Below are 22,033 nucleotides of genomic sequence, written 5' to 3'. Positions count from 1 at the left end.
GGGCACCGGTCCTTTCCGAACGGGAAACTAAATAAGCACGCCCATTCATTTATATATATTTTTGTTTATGATGTAGTCATATACAGTGGAATGTTTTTGTCTTGTACTTACAAAGTTTTTCCAAAATGGTCGCCATTTCCAACACCATCAATGCGCCAAACTCGTAGCCTACGAGATAGTAGTGATCTTTCACTGTTAACTTCTTCCTTATAACCTGCATTACCCAGACAGGATAAATTATTCCCTTACAAATTTCTATGGAACCTGAAGAACACTTAGATTATTGGACAATCTAAGCAAATCAAATCAGGACCGAAACAAAATAAGAAACAAAGAAAATAAATCATGTTTATCATTAAATACTTAGTTAATGTTTATTTGTAGTACCTAAACTGTTATTTATTTGAGAACATGAGTAGTTTTACCTCTGTTATTTTCACGAAAATTTACAAAAAAAATGTACTCGAGTAAGTTTTATTTTTATACTTACATCGACGAGTCTCTTCGCCATATCTTCAATATTCTCACCCGGGTGGTCAATTCCTGGTTGTAGCACTACTGCGGGCATCTTAAGCCTTTCGCAGAGCAGATAGAAGCGACTGTAGTGACCCTCTAGACCAGGTACCACGCATATGTAATTAAGATCTTTGTTCAGTTCATCGGGACGCTAGAATTGTATAAAGAAATAGCTTCAATTTACGCCTGGATTTTGAAAAGTAATTTTGATCAATTAAAACTTGAGAAGGGTGAGCGCGGCAGTATAATAACAGGATGGGTACTGTATGGCAAAGTCGACAACGCGTGTGACAATCCTGGTGTTGCAGAGGTTGCGTCCAGAGGTTGCGGCAACAACTTACCATCAAATAGGCCGCATTGCCTGCTTGGTAGTATAAAAAAGTAAAGGTGCTTTCTCTGTCTAATTATAGGTAAAAGAGCAATTGCACGATTTTTTTCTGTTTTCAATGTTCTCTAGTCAGCATAGGAAAAGGTATGCTATTTCAATTGGTCCTTCGAGCCGGATATGATTCAGCGGCCTTTGGATATAGATCTAACTTACAGTTCCATTTGGAAAAATCAGTGTGGGCATCTCAATTCTGTCCGACGTGGAGATGAGTTCGTCTTTGTCCACCATGTCGAGGAATCCGCTAAAACCTATCTCTTCACCATTTACAGTAACCATTTCGTTTTGAAGATTTTTCAGCCTGTAAAATGTATTTATCAAATTGATCAAAACATAAAGGTTCCAGGATGTTTACTGCCTGTTCTACAAGAGTACATCAAAAAATGTTCCTGAGAAGTCCAGGAATCATGAGATAGACCTGCCGTATCGATCGGCGGTGCTTCGTTTCTTAGAGGAGCTGTGCTGGCTCGTCACGCAGAGAGAGCCCAACTGCGCAAAATTGTACTCAAAGTGACGTAACTAGCAATTTCTAGAGCTTCAGAGACCTTCAGTTTTAAGGAGACCCTTTACCTAATATTTATTATATTTACCAAGCAAGCGACGTGAGCGAGGTCATTTTGCTTGGGGCGAAAATAATTTTTTTGTAGGTATGTATGTATGTTTGTTTGTTTGTAACGCGATAACTTTCGAATCGTTGGTCCGATTTTGATGAAATTAAAAAGGTATGTAGGATATGCGGGGCATCAAAACAGGTTCAGTCGTTTTTGAAATATTCACAATTTTGTACAAATTTATTGTCTTCGCAAGGTTAAGTTCGCGGCGAACAACTAGTTATAACCAAATCAAAAAAATTATATTCTTACTGTGATAATGAATTTACTTACTCAGCTAATGTCATCTCTGGTAGATGTTCTTCCTGAACGGTGATTCCGAATTTATTTCTTAGCATATTGCACAGTTCGAATGCCTTCATGCCGTCTACACCCAACTGTTCTAACGTCTTCTTCTCACAACCCTTAGTTACAGTTATACCTGAAAAAAATATTGGAGAAATAGTTACAATCTAGGTAGTCACTCATATAGAAGATTTACTAGGAACCTCACGATAGGTAGGTATCATGAGGTTCCTATTGATCACAATAGGAACCTCACGATACCTACCTAGGTATTTCATTATCTATCGTGAGGTCAGCCATCAGGCGTGCGTCAATTCGGGAACAGGTGCTGGGGGGACTAGTCAGCTCGATACACATATATTTTATATGGTCAGTCCCTATTTTGGAACGTTCGGTTACAATCGTTACATGGTTTTGTAAACTTTTTTTGAAATCTATTGTGTGTAATTTGTTATATTATTGGAAAAAAAAATATTATAAGCCCTTTTAGCATGATAGGGACCAACACTGTTTAAATGTGTTTCGGCATTTAATATCACACAGTAGTCGTTTTGTAGTGCTAGTAGTTTGTAGCTTTGAATATGTCCCTGTTTGTATTCTAAAAAAATATAGGTTAGGCTTTAATTATAACTAACCTGAGATTCTATTAATTTCTTCCATAAACAAAAGTGCCGGTGATGGCTGCGTGTGCGCATAAACAATTGTATCGCCACTTTGTAATGCCTTTTCTATAGCATCCAGAGCCAGTCGCCATCGTCCCATGTTTTCTTGATCTTGCGATTGCTGTACAGATCCAAACTAAACAAAGGAAAATCATCACAAAATTGTTGTAAATCTTTTCTTTCTGACCGAGTCCTAGCTGTGTTTTATTTTTTATATCTATCGTTTTTTCGGTTGCAAACCAGCCACATAGCATCTGAGTCCAGGGACCGCTTTCCTACTTCTTCTCCTTCACTTCTCACGAGTTGATTCGCTGTGACACGCAGCTAATCAATCGCAATCCACCAATTTGACGCTACGACAAACAATTGGTTCGCTGCGTTTCACTTCGAATCGACTATATAGTGAGAAGTGAAATGCAAACCTGCACTTAGCCATCCGGAGTTTGTTGCATCAATTATTTATTGCAAGTAATACGCAGTAGGTATGATTGGGGAAGCCAATGTATTTGTATGTGATTTATGTCCATCGTCCTAAATCACACGTAGCGTTTATATTCTACAGAACTTATGACGTCATATCATTTACAAGGGTTTTGCTAGCTGTATTACAGTTATATAGTACTGACCTGTTTCAAGTTTTGAAGCAGCAAAACCAAAACCGGCAGTCCTCCTTGAGTCCTGTTGTCAACTATATCACGATCGATTTCTTCATCACTAATTATAGTGAAGTTTCTGAAAATATAGAAGTAGATAATTGGTGAGAACTGTAATGATAGATTTAAGCTTATATTACAAAAAAAAAAACAAATTACTTATATACCTAGCCACAAGGTCATTTTATACATAACATCTACTAGTACATGTGTTAACGAAAATGATGTTATATATCCTATTAATATGCGAAAGTTTGTGAGGATGTGGTAAATATTTACCATTCGGCCGACAAGACCTACAGTAGTTTAAGAAAAATAAAATACTACAAATATTTACTCATCTGCCTCCACTAACCGCTAATATTGCATTGTGGGTCTGTGGTCACAAATACAGAAACGTGGACAATATACACTAAAGCGCAGGCTTTGAAACAAAAACTATTTTATTTCCGCATAGCGATTTTAACGCCGTGGAGGTCGTCAAAGAAGTAAAGTATGTACTATCTTTTTAAGATGTAATAAATACCTCAAATTAGGACATAATCTTCTAGATTCTAAGTCCAAATTCACCAGCATGGACCCATCACTCCTCAAATACTCGGGAACTCCTCCAATCATGATAAAAATATCCTCGATACCTCCTTGGAGACTGCTTTCCTTCAACAAGGCTTCGACTTGCTTCCTCTTGTTCATTTCAAACGTGGTCACTTGAACTTGCACGCCTTGGTTTCGCCAACAACTGAAAGAAAACTAAATTGATGGAAATTCTTCGAAATCACTATGGTGGATTGTTGAAAAACTGGTATTTTTGAAGGGACTCAGCAGACCGACTCATAATTCGAGTGATTTTCGATCGATATTAGAATCTCGTTAATATATAGGTACGTAAGCTTTATTCTTACAGTTGCTTGTATTTCAGATAGGAGGTTGGTCGAATATAGTGCAGGTGTATCTTCCTAGCACCTCGGGCCACCAGGCGATCAGCCAACTGGACTGCGAAGTCTTCTCTCTCTGATACTATCAGCTGGCACAGGTTCGGTGAGCAGATTATTCTGAAATAATTGTGTCATGAAAACATAATCTATTTGGCTGTTATGGACTTTTTTGCTACTATTAGGTACATAAGTACATTACCACGCCGTTTTCTTGCTACGATCCTTACGAATCCCACTTCTGACATCAATCTCTATTATATAGGCTTGCTGGTTACGTGTTAAGTTACGTATGCTCCTAATTTGTTTTATGTTTTTATGACAATCAGTATTATTTATTTTACACATTCATCTTCAACATTCATCAAGTACCTACCTACTCATTATCGAAAAGTAAAAATGGTCGCTTCGAGCTTATTTTTCGACCATATCTTCTGATGATATCACGATAAGATCGACCATTTGAAACAAAAATAAATCATACCTAGGTTCAACCCGAGGTAGACCCTCCATCTTCACCAGCACACGACCTCGGTGTCTGCTGGCGGCCAGCAGTCGCAAAGCTCTGGGCACCTCACTTGGAGAATACGTGACTCGCGAAAGAGGGCGAACGTGGCCGAGGGCGATCCCGTCGCTGATGAGTTGGTGTAGTTTCTGAGAGTAGATATAGTAAAATTTTGGTACAATACTTACCAACATTCTTCTAGGAACATCAAAATCTTATCAGCCTTTAACTATGTGAAAGAGGATAAGGGTCAGACTCAAAATCATTTCTGTGATCCTAAAAGATTTGAATATATCGCTACGATCAATTAGGTTAGTTTTTACGTTTTCTCTGTTCTTTTCAGCTTTCGATGGCGTAGTGTAAAAGCATAAAACTAGATTCGAAACCAATCTAGTCTAGCTCTTATCCATTATTCCATTGACTTTAATATACCTGAGTACCAAATAAATACGAACGACAAATGATAGACAACTTTAAAAGTTTTGTATGATACTGATAAATGATCTTACCAACATATCGTCGTTGTTGTCATTCCTAAAGATGGAGGAGAAGTCGACCAGCGAGAAGGATCTGTTTCTGAACATGTGGAACAGATTGTAGTTGCACACTTCTGGACGCGAGAGCTGAGCTATGTCTATGGCCATGCCTCCGGATGCTACGCATTTCAGGGTTGTCTGAAATAAGAGCGAGAGAAAAGTAGAAATAGTCCAGAGTAAAGTCCAGTAAATCTCCAAAATACAACCACGGGTTTCCTATTAAGAATAAACTTTATATACGAGATACCTAGTAATACAAAAGGCGCATAAGTATGATAACGTGGATAAAACTAGGAAGAACTTACATTTTTGAGAGAACCTCGAACACAGCTGACCACAATGTCGCATCCCTCATTTTTGGTGCGAGTGATGATCATATCTCCAAAAGTTTCATCACGGGAATTCCCGATGTTTTCCTCTGAAATTACGGTAACAATTACTCTTTGCAGACAGTTTATAGTAGATAATTTGTCGATGTGAACAAAGCAGACTTCAAATTTCCTGTGTATATATTTCTACGAGATCATGTACAATTCGCATTTGAGCGTGAGATTATTTAGTTCTAAAAAGCATTTAGGTAAAAGAAAATTGTACTTATTTCAATCAAATCACATGCAATTACGGCACAGCTACCTAATACAAAGTAAGGCAAGTATAACAAAAAGCACGTTATGCCGATATAATGTCTTCGCTATAACCATAATGTCTGTACCTTTGAGCTCCGGGAATAATTTCCTCAAGAAATGCTTCTTCCTCACGTCGGAGACGGTGGTGAACACAAGACATCCGTAGGCCAGGGCTATGGAGATCGCCGCCTGGCCCAATGCGCCGGCTCCACCATGTATTAGGATGGTCATACCAGAACGCAATTTGCCTCTGATTGCCTGTCGATGGATATTAATATTATCGACGTGATGTCTTTATATTATCTCATCTGGTCTGACACCGAAAACCAATATGAATCCGGGTACTCTTTTTTTCTTATGTTAATCCATAATTTAACCAATTTGGGTTAAAAACCCGTTTGGTTTAAATTGTTTTTTTTTTTTCATCATCCTATCTATAGGACATCCATTGATTTTCCTGTCAAAACGGTGTCAACAGATTTGGGTGATTTTTGGTGTGGAGTATGGAAAATCTGGGGAGTAACAGGTTTTTTTAAACTTTGTGCTTTTAAACCACGCATCGAAGCAGTTTTCACTGCTATTTAGATGATTTATTCTCTAAGGTTTATATAAATAAACTTACACAAATGATCCCATGCATCGTGACGACAAGGAACGAGAAGGATAAATCTAGATAAAATGCTGTATCATTAAAACTTACCAAACAGTAGAAGGCGTGCGCATACGCCAAAGGAACTGTAGCCGCGTCTTCCAAGCTCCACTGATCTGGCACTGGCCACAACAACCTTGGATCAGCTCTTACAGTTCTTCTAGCTGCTCCGGACTTCACCAACCCCATAACACGATCGCCTCTGGAACATTCATTTAAAATTTTAAAAATAACATTCATAAAAGAAATTTTAAAATTTATTGTAAAGAAATTTATTTATAGTTTTATAGGATATCAATCAAAGTGTGTGGAATTGAGGATATTTATTAATTAATCATGCAAACTAATGAACGGATTTCGATGACAATTGGGCACGGGAAATATATAACTTGGAATAGCAAAATCTCACGAGAGCAAATCTCCGCTCCGGGGTGCAATGAAAAAAATATTTAAGCAAAGATATTTTGAAATAGAGTTAATGCAGAACTTAAAACACATGATAATAAAATATAGAAAGACATTACAAAAGAAGAGTATAGTTAAATTAAATTTTAAGGACTCATAAGCCACCTTTCTGTCAGTCCACTGAAATCCATTCCAAAGCCATCATCGACATTGCTGGAATTCTGAGCTCGGTAAACGTCGTTTACATTGAGACCAACATAATGAATCTGCCGAAAGGAAATTTTGAAATAACATTGGTCTAAGATTTATTACCTTCAGGAACTCGCAATTAGATTTATCATATAAAAAATATTATCATATTATTAAACAAATCGAGAGGGCTAAAAACTATACTTAGTAAACAATTTTATCAAAAATGTAAATTACCGTTACTGGAATATTATTACTTGAATCGTTTGAAACTTGCACCCATGTCAACGAGTCTAAATCTCCAGGATTCATGATTATAAGCGCCACATTTTCAGTTTCAATGGTTTTTGAAATTGTTGGAACGCAGTACTCACCTCCCCAGACACCCTAAGAAAACGTTAAAATATTATCATCATTCATAAGGCATCCAACTTTAACATGCATTGACATAAAATATTTATCAATACGTACTTTACGATAAATGTTAAACACAAAATCGAAGTTTGACAGTGGTTTAAAATCATGGTCTTCACAATTATCGGGCATCATGACTACTGATATATTATCCATATCTGTTTTCCGTTCTGTTACTAGCTTTTTCAATTCAACTGCTGCTGGATATGATGTGAGAATCAAAAGTTTTTGATTATTGGTCGAATTATTTCGTACTGACATTAGATTATTTATATCAGATGATGATTTTACAGTGAGAACTGTTGTTGTGGTCACTGGCTGTGTTGGTCTCCATCGGGCTAGTTCAACTTTGGTATTACCTTTTCCAGAAGAGCAAAGAACGCGGTATAAAGTTGATGGATATAAATCATATGTGTCTATACCTCGACTAAGAATGTAGGTATTTCTTGGTAAAGTGTGAAAGAGTGCTTCAAAAATCTGAAAAAGTTAATCAAAATTATCTACAAAACTAATCAATACATGAAAATAGTTTTAAACTTATAAAATATGTTTATTTTTAGTTATAATCTCTACATTCTACATATAATATTATAAAACAAAGTATTCTGCCACGTCTGTCTATCTGTCTCAAAAAACTACTGCACGGATTTTCACGCAGTTTTCACCAATAGATAGGGATTCCTGGGGAAGGAATATATATAAGTACATATACTTAATATACAATCTAATATAAAAAAAAAATAACTTGCAGATTTGTTCCAAAGATCATCCATGTACACCAGATCAGGCTTTCTAGCAATCTTTTTCGTTCCAAATAGTTCCTCTTTGTCAATGTAAATTATTTCAATGTCAATAAGTGGCGGTGTTTTTAGAAGTTCTTTGATTTTTTCTAAAGCACAATGTTTACTGTTAATGCAGAAAACTGTTATTTTCTTGCTGTTCAAGTTTTCAGCTATAATTTGTGCATATACATACATCATAGTGGTCACCTGCGGAGAAATTAGTGAATATACATTACTTTAGACAACAAAATACATACAATTTTTTAACATATCTGGACAGTAGCCGTCTACATTTTAGACTATTTAGATATTTTCTGAATGTGATGTAACATGTAAATTTTGTTATATCATATTGATACACGATCTTACGTCGCAATCATCTTCTTGTTTGAAAGGTACAAATGTCAGTGTCCTCAAAGAAACTGAATGCGTTGTTGATGATGGTATCTCTTTCAACCTCACAGATTCCATTACCACACCACCACATCTGTTAAAATAAAAATACAAACTTAGAATTTGATAAGTAGGCTTGTTCAACTACTTATTTACTTCAATTTCAATTCAAATTATGATAGGTAACTTTAGGAACGTGTAAGTTTTACGAAAATGAAATTCTTCCTGGCCCTGACCATTTTATTATTGATTTATATAAAGCTTATAACAATTTTAAAATTATATCAAATCCCGATACCAACTTTATCGTACTTGCAAGTTCATCAAACGTTACGTCCAATAAGCCATTACAATTCACACTTTCTTGCAGATGCTTTTTGAAGTTAATGGCAATGCTTTTAATGCAATCTATTTGGGTGATCCCGTCGTATGTGCTTCTCAATGTTTGCATTTGCAGCATGGCGTCAATGAATGTCACCCAATTTGTATTCCATTTGAGTTGCCCACGGGTTTGATCCAGGTTGGTGTTAGAGATGCTTTGAAACTGGCCACTGAAAAAAAAAGTTTAAGATCAAGGAGGTACTGCCTAATCTAGTCTCTTTGTTATTCTTTCTTTCTTATCGAGTATGCTGGTATCAGATTTTTATTCAAATCCCTTTATTTCATTTATTTATCATTTAGAGCAGCGTTATTTCCATTAAAGTATTCTGGAGCTATTAAACCATTACATATTTTATGGATTAGCTTGTTCACGCTCGAATTGAATGTTTATCATTCGATATGAACTTTTTATAACTCCTATTCTCACGTTATTTATCTCCAGTCTACCACAATCTCTTCTAACAAGACACTTTTGTGTTCTACATGTGAGATTGTCTGGAGAACAATAAATATCTACATTTTTACTTTTTACTATTAGGTATACAATTTATAAGAACCTGTATTCGTGTCCTCTATCATAGAACAACTTGTAGATAACTTCAGCAGTCAACTCATAGGGTCCTTTTTTATGCTGAATTTGTTTCTCGCTCGCTGTAAATGGCACTGTCATTGCAGTTATAGTTCCATCTGCTATTATTCCTTGATCACATGTTACCTTAAATTCAATTGTATTAAATTTGTTAACCATCTAATTTGATCAGTTATACGGCGAACTCTAGAATAAATAATTTTGTCTCATCAAAATTAACGTTGTCTGCTCAAATAGGTACGACTGTGTCGATCACATCGAATGCTGAATATTATTGCATTGGTGAGACTGAAGAAATTTAACCAGGAAATCCAGGACCTGGATCTATTTGTTTTCGTGTCGGGAAAAATACCGACTATTCCAACGACAACCACAGAAGACAGAAATTCTGTAATTCATAAGAACTTAGATTTAGCGTTCTTAAAACAATGAAAGTAAATAATTAAAATGTTGAACTAGGGGATACGATAGAGTGTGAGAGGAAGAGAGAGATAAAAAAGCTAAACCTCAAACCGCCCACAGCCTCTCTGCAGCGTGACAGAGACGTGCAATGGCCTCTCTTTCTCTACCACCGGTTGAATGCGCAGCATGACATCTTGGAAGACCACAGAAACTTCTCCTCTTCGCGAGTTTGTAATCATGGACAGAGTGTCCCAGACAGAGGTGAGCGCAGCTGCAAACGGGTACACTACTCTACCTAGAGAACATAAGAGATAAGTAGATTTAATGATTTAGAAAATTAATTCATTTATTCAAAGCTTTTATACTTACAGATCATCAATGCGGTAGATATTCAATACAATTTCTATTAATTCATCAGATATTTTCTATTATTGTATCATATAAATATACAAGCGTGATAATATTTTTGCTTGTCAACTTTTCTCAATGAGTTTGTGTAGCTATCATAATAAAGGAATATTTTTTTAATCAGACATACCTTCTGTCTCCCTGAGATAAGTTCATATAAACTCGTCCGCCTTATTCAAGACATTGTTAAGGGATTTCATGTAAAAGGTATACTTATTATTAAAATACCTTCAATGGAATGTCCAGTTAAGAAAGAGTAATCATCATCATGGACTGTGATAACTTGCCGGTACACTGCGTTGTGCTTCCTCTGCGGATTTTTGTATAAGGTAACTGGCCTGTAAAAATTAAGTGGTTGCTCTTAAAATTATAAGAATATTACACAAATATTGTGTTGTAATCAGCTTTCGCTATAATTATGGCTCTCTTTCCAAGATACCTCTAAAAGATGCAATTTTATTTGTATTGTTTATTTATATTATTTTTATTTGGGATAATGAAGACATGTTTATGTTTAAAACAATCCGTAAAACCAGGCACTGACCAGTTAACATCATGAATCAACTCCACTAGGTGTGACAGTGGTCGGGTTTCTGTTGCTACTGGGAACTCCACCTTTGGATATAACCCGCTGGGGTCGACATCGTAACCTGCCATGTATAACCTGTAAACAGAAGAATTACACATACTTATCATTATATATGATGATACAATCCATAAATGTGAAAGTAAAGGTATATGTGGATGTTGGTTTATCAATCGAGACTACTATTGACCTGATTTTCTTTAAATTTGGTGATATGACGTCAAGTTAGAGGATCGCGGGCGAGGATAGACGTCAATGTGATAGACGTGAATGAAGTAATGTCTTCAATGCTGATGATAACAGACAAGTTGCAGGAATTTCAAAATCAAAGTGAAATCAAGAAAAGAAAAAACAGAGATACACAAATACAATCAGAAATCAAGAAATTATTGAGACACCAAATCTTCCCCCGATAGTTGAAAATGCATCTGACATTATTTTTTCTAAATTCTATAATATATAACGTACTGCTTCTGAATAGAACTTATTTCCAAAGAAATCTTAGGAGGACAGCAATAACATTATTTCAGGTTAATAAATAAAAATGCTCACTTTCCAATAGCCACGAGCACATTCACAGCGTTTTTATCGTCTCGCCTCGTCATCGTCACATGCTGGCAGTCGGCAGACAGCGATCGCCTGAGTATGGCCTGCAGCAGCCCGTGCGGAGCCACTTCCACCAGCACTGCGTCGGAAGGCACGAAGCGAAGCACGTCTTCGAATAGTACGGGGTTCTGGAGATAAGCAATAGGTATCTAAACTAGTTTAAAAATTCTTTTATCAGTACCATCTTTGTGAGCTTGGTCATCTTCTATGATATGAAGCCTATAGCAGAAGGGGAAAACCAAATGTACTGACATAATATCATTAAAGAGGATATGTGACCCAATAGTCTGATATTTAAGGATGCCAAAAACTATGCCAAGTGGAGTAGACCTTGGGTTCGCTCTATGGGGGGTAGAAAACCGGGAATACGATAAGGACAGGGAAGTATCCTTAATGATGTGAAAAGAAATATATTTTAATGGATACTTGAAGAATAAATAAATAAATATAATAAATATATTAGGACAAATCACACAGATTGAGCTAGCCCCAAAGTAAGTTCGAGACTTGTGTTATGCGATAACTTAACGATACTATTTTTTATAACATATACATATAAGCATCCAAGGGCTAATCAGAAAAAGATAATTGTCCATCATGACCCGACCGGACAGAACTTACATAAGTTTTATCAATGTCTTTTTTATTTTGTCTATATTCCATTTCATTTGGAGTTAGCTAACCTAGTCATTCTTGATCATCACTTCAATATTCGATCTTCCTATATCGACTTATTCCTTAGCTAATATCTTAATGAAAATTAAATTTGTGACTTACCAATAAGTTGTTCGTGTGATATTCAGCCGAGGAGTACATACAGGTGGGTGTATTCCATTTGTTTTGAGGAACCGAAGTTGAGATCCAACGCTTGCTTCGCGGTTTTGCCGTTTTTACTACTTCCTTCGTGTACTTTAGCAGCGTCGGTCCTGAAAAGTTTTTAACCTCTATCATATCAATATCTGTTTATCCCACAGATATAAGAATTGTAATGTTCTTATATCTGAGGTTCATCCGCGCGCTAAACACGTCTAAATCTATGGCTATTTTTACTTTAAAGACGATTTATCAAACTTCATAATGTCAAATCATATTTTCCCAAACTTTTATTGTTCTGCTCTGGCAAGGAAGGAATGAATTTTGTGCACACGCCACCTCTGCCTTCACCTTTCTTTTCAAAGGTCTGTTGGAAGATATATCTTTTAAAATAAGCAGTTTTACTAATTTTTATCATGTTTCTTCATAGTCGTATTCTACATGGCTGAGGGTCGTGGTCATTACGTGGAATGTAATAAACACAACTTTCTTGGCACTATTAATGGAGTGCCACTGCCTTCTTCATAGCACATACAAGTTGATAATCAACCAGAGTGCAGGTTTCCTCACGATGTTTTCCTTCACCGGATACAAGTGATGGTCGATGAAAACTATAATATACTATACTAACTAATACATGATTCAGATTGGTATAGAAACTCATATTGCACGAGTATGATTTGAGCCTGGAACCTTTTGGTTCATATATGGGCGCCTTAACCATTACACCACCACTTCAAAAATGTAATCTATAAGTAATGCTTTTGATTGCGTGGAGTAGAGTGTGTTAAAAGTTTACATAAATATGCTTTTGATTAAATTAATGTAAATTTTTGGCACAATTCTGCTGCACAGTTAACTTACCAGCTTCAGCGATGTAACGGGAATGATACGCAATATTGGAGCACTTGACCTCCTTGGCGAAGATCCCTCGGGACTTCAGGGATTGGACGAACTGCGAAACCGCCCTTTCAGGGCCCGATATCGTGCAGGAGTCGGGGCCGTTGCGACAAGCCACCTCGATCTCGGAAGGACAGATTCTTGATATCTTCAAAAAAAGGAAGTAATATTAAACTGATACCGTAAAAAGTTATTTTTATTTTCTCTCTCTGTTACACTGTTATGAATGTTAGTAAACTTTTTGAAATGTTTAACAGAATGATGCTAAGAATGCGTTCTTCCATACTAGTATCACAAACACATGCGAAAGTTTGTCTGTCTGTCACGTTTTCGCACCTAAATAGATCGACCGGAGGTCAAACATTAGCTATAATTTCTTTCATCTTCAAATTTCAGTCCAGTTTTTAGTTTGAAGTAAAAAGCGACCTGTATCATTGTAAAATCTCCCATGCTAGGCTCCTTTAAAAACCATACAAAACATAAACTTTTATGGCATAAAAACATCAGAAAAAGTCATTGTGCAAGCAAATTAAGATATAGAAATGAACAAAGAAAATTAAGCCTTTACCTGTTTATAACCGATCCCAACAGCCGCCATAGATCCTCTGATGAATTTGGTCTCCACAGACACTAGACCGCGGTAGTAGGACATCAGGATCGTCTCTTCAGCTGTAAGGCAACCGTCGGCATAGGCGCAACCCAGCTCCCCGACGCTGTGGCCTGACGAAAACATATTAGTGATTGGGATGACGACCTCGGTGGCGCAGTGATAAAGTGATTGCCTCTCAACCGAGAGGTCCCAGGTTCGAACCCCGGTTGGGGTCATGATGGAAAATGATCTTTTTCTGATTGACCCGGGTCTTGGATGTTTATCTATATATGTATTTTTTATAAAAGATAGTATCGTTGAGTTAGATCCCATAACACAAGTCTCGAACTTACTTTGGGACTAGCTCAATCTGTGTGATTTGTCCTAATATATTTATTTATTAGTTAACAATTGATTCTGCAATAGATTTACCAGTCCTAACAATTGATTCTGCAATAGATTTACCAATAATGTTGTCTGGAACAAGTCCCACATGTTTTAGTACGTCAGTGAGGCCGATTTGGATCGCAGCTATACCCACGAACGAATTGAGGATGTAGTCGAAGATGCTCTGATCGGGATTTGTGATGATGCTGACGAGGTCCAAGCCTTTCTGCTCCAGCACTTTGTGGCAGCTACAACATATTTTTGTGACTAATGTACTTAACTAATCATTGCCAATATCTTCTGCTTTCGAACTTTTAATACGTTTTAACTTCTAGAAATCATAGCTAATCTTCTAATTTTGGGGAGCCCTTAACTTTTGTTTAGGTACATTGTCATAAAGGTCTTATGCGAAAATCGTTTTATTGTGAGCTTTAATAAAATCCCAGATTTTAATAATATGCGTAGAAAAATCGTGGCATGAGGTTCTGTTTCAGAATAGGATCACTTTATATACCACTTCATATACTATTGTGGAAATCGTACGAGGCGATTAAGGAACACGTAGTTTTGGCAGGTGATAGACAACATTAGCATTCCCAAGGTGGGTTTACGTCAGGCAAGTATTTAAGGTTTATTGTTTACGCAGACCCCGCAGCAGTCACAGCACAGTCCTGAACGTAGCCGGGAACATAAAAATGAAAGAGAGAGAGAGAGAAAAAATTGATCACAAGAGATATAAACTTACAATGCTTTGGCGAGGTATCCTTATTTGAATGAATTAACTCATAACCATAATAATAAAGAAACAGAAAATACAACTACCTACAATTAAAACAACAGGCAGTTCTCCGAACTCTTCGAAACTGCGGAACTGATTACAAAAACTTTTTCACCATTAGAAAGGTACATTATCTAAGATTGGATTGGAGATTTGGATTGGTTATATTTTATCTCAAAATTCCCACGGGAGCGAAGCCCCGGGTAACATCTAGTTGTGGATAAATAGATACTGGCATTACTTAACTTTGACTTGAGAAGATATAAACAAACCGGAAAATAGCGTCTGCAAAAACAGGAATCCTCATCAGGTCCACGCCCATGCCTGCCCACTGCGACCCCATGCCGCTGTACACGAACCACAGGGGCCTGACCTTCTCGTCGTAGTAACCCTTGCTTTCTCGAGCGATTTTGGTTCCGTCGGGTTTTGATTCTGAAATTATTAATGTGAATGACTCTAATTAAAAACAACATTATCATCATATAAAACTTACTTAACCTAGCAAGACTATAAAATTTAATAAATAATCACTGGCGTTAAAATTACCTCACGAGATTTGAGAATTTAGGAATACAGGACTATAAAATTAAATAAATAATCACTGGCGTTAAAATTACCTCACGAGATTTGAGAATTTAGGAATAGTAACTTACCTAACTTATATAATTGTAAAGGATTTTTAAATAAAATTCCCTGACAAATTTCTTTGTGCCCAACTTTCATTACGAAACAAGTGCCACGAAAAATGTTTCGTCATCTTGATGTGGCAAAAAATTTGACGTTGTATATCACCATTGTGTACTACCGTTCAACCACCACTACAATTACCATTCAATTGTACACTATGTCCTACTAATGTCTTATGAAATAAATAATTGATGATCAATTTCTAATTGATATGAAATAATCCAAAAAACCACTTAAAGCTTACCATAAATCCCGTATCCCCTAGACATGTGCTGCGGTATGCGTGTCTTGAAGATGTTATGGAACAGTGCTATCTCCTCAGGGTCGATGGGGCGAGAACCTACGTCTTCTAGAATTCTCTGAACAGCTGAGTTTCTGCGGCCTGATGCCAGCAACAAGTATGGGAGATCTACGTCATTTTTATGACATTTCTGTAAGAAAACCATAGTTTATTTTCAACTAACGGTAAATGAAGCCGGGAGCTTCGCTCGAGTAAAAACATAATAAATTATAGCCCCAAATCTTCCTCAGGAATCAGTCTATTTATTGGTGATCTAAATTGATAGACTTGTATAAAATGAATAAAATTTTACAGACGATCCAACATGATTGTGTACTAACGACCGATGGAGAGGGATGCAGTTAAACAAAAGAAGTACAGCATGAAAGCAGGTCGTCTCCTATAATCACGGTCGGTCTGATCCAACCACGTCGGAGCGAGATCTAGTTATCTTTACCTTGGGCTTATAGACTCCTTGCAGCAAAGCATGTCCATTCAACCCACGCAAAGAGTAGGAGCTGACGCCAGAGAATGTCCTCCGGAACGGCGTGTGTTCCGTGGTTATCTGCATCAAGCCTTGCTGGATAGCTGCCACGTCCCGACGTGGACTATCGCAGTCTAGATTCGCTGGCACTTCCCCTCTTTGGTATGCTATTAACATCTGAAAACATATATATTAGTAACTAGCTGTTCACAGTTACCGCGTTAGCTATATTCACTCTGAATTAAATCAAAATCGACCAAACGGTTTAGCCATATGACAGGCAGACAAATTCATTTTAATCAATACATATAATGAGTGGATGATATCTTCCGTCTCAATTCTTCTTCCAAAAAAAATTAGAAAGCGTACGCTTTACGGATGTAGTGTCAACTGGGACAACGCTCAGATAAGAAACAGAGTAATGTTATTCTTGTAAAAAAATATAGAAATCAACCTTGTTTTAGGAACCAAACACAATCTTTACAACCTTTTTAAAAAAGATTCAAGCCATAAAACAAGGTTAAGCTTACCTTTTAAAAATATATTACTGCACTTTAAAGCACCATTTATTTCTGAACACCCAGAGGATTAGAAAGCTAGATTAGAGAGAGAAACATCAGCTATCATCTATAATCCATAGTACAAAAAAAGTTGCTAACAACGGAATGGACAATAGGAAATTGTTAAATGTATCTACCGAAACATGAAGTTAGTTTTTTACGCGAACCTTGGGGTTTGGAGCAGCAAGCCTAATAAAAAAGACAAAGTAGAACCCGCGAGAATGAGAAACTAGTAAACTAAACTAGTCTACAAGTGACAAAACAATCAAGTCACCTTAACGATTCCACAAAATCCAGCGCTGACCTCAGTGTAACCAACGTTGGATGCTATACTGCCAACAGTTAGTGGGTACTCGCGAGTCTTACAGAAAACTTGGGCTAAAGCTTCTAACTCGGTTTTATCGAAGTCTGGAATCGCTGTAAGTTAAACACGTATATCACTTGAAGTTATTGTTACAAAAGATTTACAAATAAACATAATAAATAAATATATTTGGACTTATCACACAGATTGAACTAGCCCCAAAGTAAGTTCGAGACTTTTGTTATGGGATACTAACTCAACGATACTATATTTTACAACAAATACATACAGTATAGATAAACATCCAAGACCCGGGCCAATCAGAAAAAGATCAAAGATCATCAGATAAATTTAGACTGTACGAAATGGAGAACAAAAAGTAAGAAGGCAGATCCTGGACTCCGATGCAAGTTGAGTAAGTAACCGGAAAAACATTCAGATGAGTGACAGTCATTACAGCCACAAGAGGTTACTGTTATAAATTATTACTTTATTGACAAATCTGAAGTTGTCAGAAGCTGGTCTCAATCAAAGGGCAGATAGTAATAATTAACAGGAAGTATTAATTATATTTACACTGATATTCTGCGTACATAATTTAATAAATAAAAAAAAAAACTAACCTGCCCCAAAACCATCAATGTATTCCACTAGAGACGGTGGTATCTTGGCTTCGTCGTAGAAGCTGCTGAAGAACTTTGTCAAAGTGGCCACATCCCGGTGGAAGGTGCAGTCTTCACCGATTACGTCGCCCATAGTAAACTCGCTTTTAACATGACGTAAATGCGCATAGACCCTGAATAATGATGTTTTATCAGCAAGAGCGAAACAGGTCCTAAATCTGATAAATGAAGTAATTTCTGTACGTACATACGAGTAGGTATTATTTTTATTGGTTGTCGTTGTCGGTATTGATAAACATATATATTAAATCAAATTTGAATTGAAAATTGCTCAATTCGGCTTAATTGCAGACTAGACTTATTGTACGTTGTACCTAAATAAATTCATGGCATTACCTTTTAGCATCCTTATATTTCTGGAGATACATAACTGTCACGGCTTCTGACATGACCTGGCCATTCGCCTCGGAGTCGTAAGACCTCATTTTTCCATCGGGACTAGCTGGCACATGTCTGCGAAATAAAATTTTCTTATAATCATAATGTCATTAACATTTCACCTGAGGTAGACCTGGCCCCAAAGTAGGCAACGCGCGTTGACACATCTGCATTTGATAGGCTGTGGTGAACACTTACACTTACAGCCTGCTGGGTAGTATAAAAATAAAAAGTGTAGATATTATTATAAAGACTGCAAATTTATTTGTATTGAATTCGGAATATTTCTGAGTAACATGAGTTCAACCTTTTCAGATATTCCAATTCTGGTTTTAGTGCTCACGTATATCTATATGTCTTATTAGCAAAATGTCCGCAGTTCCGGCTTTGCCGCCCTATTATTCCCTTGGAATAATATGTATGGACTTTTGCAGCCGAAGTTACTTACCTGTAGATGTAATAATACCTTCATCATCTTTTCGAGTAGCTATGGCTTTAATATAATGTGAGACTATGTGGCCACTTTTAGCACTTTATCGTTAACTTTACAGAGGTCCTCGATGGTACAAGAAGTAGGTATACCTATGATAGGCGATAGATGTAGGCGAATGCCTCAGAATCTTAGCAGAGCTGACGATAGCCGAGTCGCAGACCCCGGACAGGATAGCTTGTTGGGCGAGTTCAAGCATTGTGAACGCGCTGCAACTATCCGCGTCAATGGTCACGGAAGGACCTGTTAGATTCATGTAGTAGGATACACGGTTCGCTATCATCGTCTCGCTTGCCCTGGAATTAAACGACAAGTTAAAGTTAAATAGAAATAAATATAAACGCACAAAGACAAGTACTTCGTCGTAGGGAAACTAAATATTTCCACGGAATCTATTCTGATGAGTATACAATAACATGTCTCCGGACGTGATGCATAAGTAGCTTATAATGGTCCTATAATAATTTATTCGCTATTTTCGGGGATCACTCATACAGAAGCGATGTCAAAGTCTCAGGAAAACGTTGAAGCAAACTGCTATCAATCTGTCCTTATACGTTTGAGAAAGGCCTCATCAACAATGGGCTTCTCTCTTATCATTGTGAGTTCGTGGGTGCATTAAGGGATCGAAGCTAAATTAATTTCAATTAATTTGGAAGTTTCGGCTGCTATTTTGTAACCGGACGCCTGTTTGAGGTCAACCTTCTTTATAATCAGCAGTTTAGGCCATGACAGCAGGATGAACATTCGAAATGAGAGCGACAGAAAAAGATATGTCATTTTTACACTATTTCACACATGTCACATCACAGGGATCAAGCAATATTTTACGAAGTATAGTCTCCTCGTCTCAATTAAAACATATATTTGGAGTATTGTGTTGTATGGCAGTGAGGCGTGGACTTTGCTAAAGAAGGATCTAAGGATCGTTTACAAGCTTTTGAAATGTGGCGCTGGAGGCGCATGGAGAGAATTAATTGGACAGATAAGAAAACAAATGAAGGAGTACTAGACAAGATCAAAGAGAATATTAAATTGAAAACAATAGATATAAGAAGGGGAAAGATGTTTGGCCACCTTATACGACACGACAACTTTATGAAATATCTGATTGAAGGAAAAATCGAAACAAGAAGAGGAAAAGGAAAGCCAAGAAGGGCATTCCTAGACGAAATAAAAGAGAAGGCAGAGGTCGTATCGTATTGGGAGGTGAAATCAATGTCTGGGGACAGAATGAGATGGAAATGCACCACCGACAAGAACAAAGTTCTTAGATTAATTGATGATGAGTCTCCTCGTGCTACTTCCACCACAAGATGTTTGTGATGTTTGTCCAATTCTAGATGAGCGATGGGCTTCATGTGGCTGGGGACTCACCCCAGTAGTCCATTCTTGACCATGGTGTAGAACACGGGCTTGTCATACTCGTCGTAGCCCACACCAGCGTACACCGCCACCGGCTTGCCGTACATCTCTGCTGGGCATACTCCTGGAAAAACGTTCATTACATCCTTCCTTGCATATTATAAAAAGAGATCCCCCTGTCGCGTCTATCTGTTTGTCTAATACACAAAAAAATTTCGGACGGATTTGTGTACGGTTTTCACCAATAAATAGTGTGATTTCTGAAATTTATTATGGTTTTATCCGAGCGAGGCCGGGACGGGCTGCTAGTTAAATATTATCGACGCTTATAATAATGATAAACAAACTTTTGTTTTTACAATAGTTTTAAGTTAGCGTAGTAGAATTGCTATGTTAACGTTAGTTTAATTATTATTTTTATGCATGGAACTTAGTGTTTACTGTTTTTGAGTTACAGCTACATTTGTTAAATATTTACTGATTGCAAACTGTTATTCTTCATAATCGTATTCCACACGGCTGAGGGTCGTGGTAATTATGTGGAATGAAACACACACAACAACTTTCTTGGAATTATTAATGGAGTGGTTTGCCATTGCCAACACACACACAAGTAAATAATAATCAACCAGTGTGCAGGTTTCCTCACGGTGGTTTCCTTCACCGGAAGCAAGTGGTGGTCGATGAAAACTACTATACATAGTCAGATTGGTATACAAACTCATGTGACACGAGTGGGATTCGAACGTGGGACCTTTCGATCCAATGGTTAAGACGCCCATTACTAAGTAACCATTACACCACCACCGCTTCCTGTTATGTGAACCTATATAAAATAAAAATGTCTACAACTACAACACTTAACTATTTTAGCCGAGGAGGACATAATGTTTGGTTTCTAGGGATCAATTTGTTTGGAAAAAGTCTGCTCAAGTTTACAAATATACCTAACATTGTTTTTTTCAATTCTGTCATGGGATCTTTCACGTCACTTTTTTTTAGTCCAGTACATTAATGCCAGATGTCTTACCAGCATCGAATACGGCTTTGTAGGCCTGCTCAGAGACCTTCTTAGACACGACTGACAACGAGGGAGCCAGGCTGTTGTGGACCATGAAGAACTGGGCATCGAAGTGAGTCAGGTCTTCCGTCAGCACACCCACGTACGGACTCAACTCAGGGTGCTTGTGGTAGTTCCAGTGGGCTAGGTTGTGTTTCACCAGGCGCTCCTGGACGAAATAATAAGAGTTAAACTTGCGTGAAGAGGGTTTAATAGAATTTATAGAATTCATAGGTTTTCCAGTAATCAACAAGCTATGAACTATATTTTATATTGTTTTCAAAATTTTAGGCTCAGTAATTTCGGAGATCAAGGGTCAAACTCCATACTGTCGCCGAACTTAAACACATGTCATGCCGACGTGAATGCGTGAACATTGCGCATGAGATTTACCGCAATGAAAAACCAGCAATGTATAGCGAATCCGCCAAAATTCGGTAAACTGTTCGACGACATGACTTTTACGACTACGCAATAAACTGGGTGACAGTTTAAGTTGACTAGTGTGTATTCGATTACTTGACTAGACGCGATAGGTAGTTCTAAAAGTCGTGTCAGATGCCTGTAAGCGACTTGATTAACATCTGGACAAGAATATTACGACTTACCTTTATGTATAACTTCTCAGCCAAGTCCAAAAAGCTTTTACATCCAGGCATGAGCGTGGAAACCCCAGATATGACAATACTGTCTCCATGAGGTTCCTCCATAGCGACAGATTCAAGAGGCGCAGGTCTCATAATGATATTAAAAACAGGCG

The 22,033-nt window shown here is 37.3% G+C and overlaps 1 protein-coding gene across 1 annotated transcript in view; it reads right to left on the bottom strand.

Annotated features, from left to right (window-relative positions):
• LOC128679441 (fatty acid synthase-like) overlaps positions 1-22,033 on the bottom strand; it is a 23,413-nt gene extending 1,380 nt beyond the window's left edge. Inside the window, exons 1-38 of the mRNA XM_053761706.1 lie at positions 21,882-22,033; positions 21,244-21,442; positions 20,226-20,337; positions 18,941-19,144; positions 18,317-18,433; positions 17,921-18,093; positions 17,268-17,410; positions 16,407-16,610; positions 15,914-16,100; positions 15,255-15,414; positions 14,283-14,452; positions 13,797-13,948; positions 13,193-13,376; positions 12,293-12,441; positions 11,462-11,643; positions 10,868-10,987; positions 10,552-10,661; positions 10,020-10,210; positions 9,482-9,639; positions 8,846-9,094; positions 8,520-8,637; positions 8,118-8,357; positions 7,426-7,845; positions 7,192-7,341; positions 6,931-7,031; positions 6,412-6,562; positions 5,798-5,969; positions 5,391-5,503; positions 5,059-5,223; positions 4,529-4,698; positions 4,015-4,164; positions 3,639-3,851; positions 3,086-3,191; positions 2,433-2,595; positions 1,786-1,933; positions 1,058-1,202; positions 491-667; positions 112-214 (exon numbers count right to left, since the gene is read on the bottom strand). Coding sequence (XP_053617681.1) covers positions 112-214; positions 491-667; positions 1,058-1,202; positions 1,786-1,933; positions 2,433-2,595; positions 3,086-3,191; positions 3,639-3,851; positions 4,015-4,164; positions 4,529-4,698; positions 5,059-5,223; positions 5,391-5,503; positions 5,798-5,969; positions 6,412-6,562; positions 6,931-7,031; positions 7,192-7,341; positions 7,426-7,845; positions 8,118-8,357; positions 8,520-8,637; positions 8,846-9,094; positions 9,482-9,639; positions 10,020-10,210; positions 10,552-10,661; positions 10,868-10,987; positions 11,462-11,643; positions 12,293-12,441; positions 13,193-13,376; positions 13,797-13,948; positions 14,283-14,452; positions 15,255-15,414; positions 15,914-16,100; positions 16,407-16,610; positions 17,268-17,410; positions 17,921-18,093; positions 18,317-18,433; positions 18,941-19,144; positions 20,226-20,337; positions 21,244-21,442; positions 21,882-22,013 — 6,301 coding nt within the window. The 5' untranslated portion in view covers positions 22,014-22,033. The remainder of the gene's footprint in view (positions 1-111; positions 215-490; positions 668-1,057; positions 1,203-1,785; positions 1,934-2,432; positions 2,596-3,085; positions 3,192-3,638; positions 3,852-4,014; positions 4,165-4,528; positions 4,699-5,058; positions 5,224-5,390; positions 5,504-5,797; positions 5,970-6,411; positions 6,563-6,930; positions 7,032-7,191; positions 7,342-7,425; positions 7,846-8,117; positions 8,358-8,519; positions 8,638-8,845; positions 9,095-9,481; positions 9,640-10,019; positions 10,211-10,551; positions 10,662-10,867; positions 10,988-11,461; positions 11,644-12,292; positions 12,442-13,192; positions 13,377-13,796; positions 13,949-14,282; positions 14,453-15,254; positions 15,415-15,913; positions 16,101-16,406; positions 16,611-17,267; positions 17,411-17,920; positions 18,094-18,316; positions 18,434-18,940; positions 19,145-20,225; positions 20,338-21,243; positions 21,443-21,881) is intronic.

The sequence above is a fragment of the Plodia interpunctella genome, chromosome 21 (genome assembly GCF_027563975.2).
Source record: "Plodia interpunctella isolate USDA-ARS_2022_Savannah chromosome 21, ilPloInte3.2, whole genome shotgun sequence".
Lineage (NCBI taxonomy): Eukaryota > Metazoa > Arthropoda > Insecta > Lepidoptera > Pyralidae > Plodia > Plodia interpunctella.
This window is presented reverse-complemented; position numbering and strand designations above follow the sequence as displayed.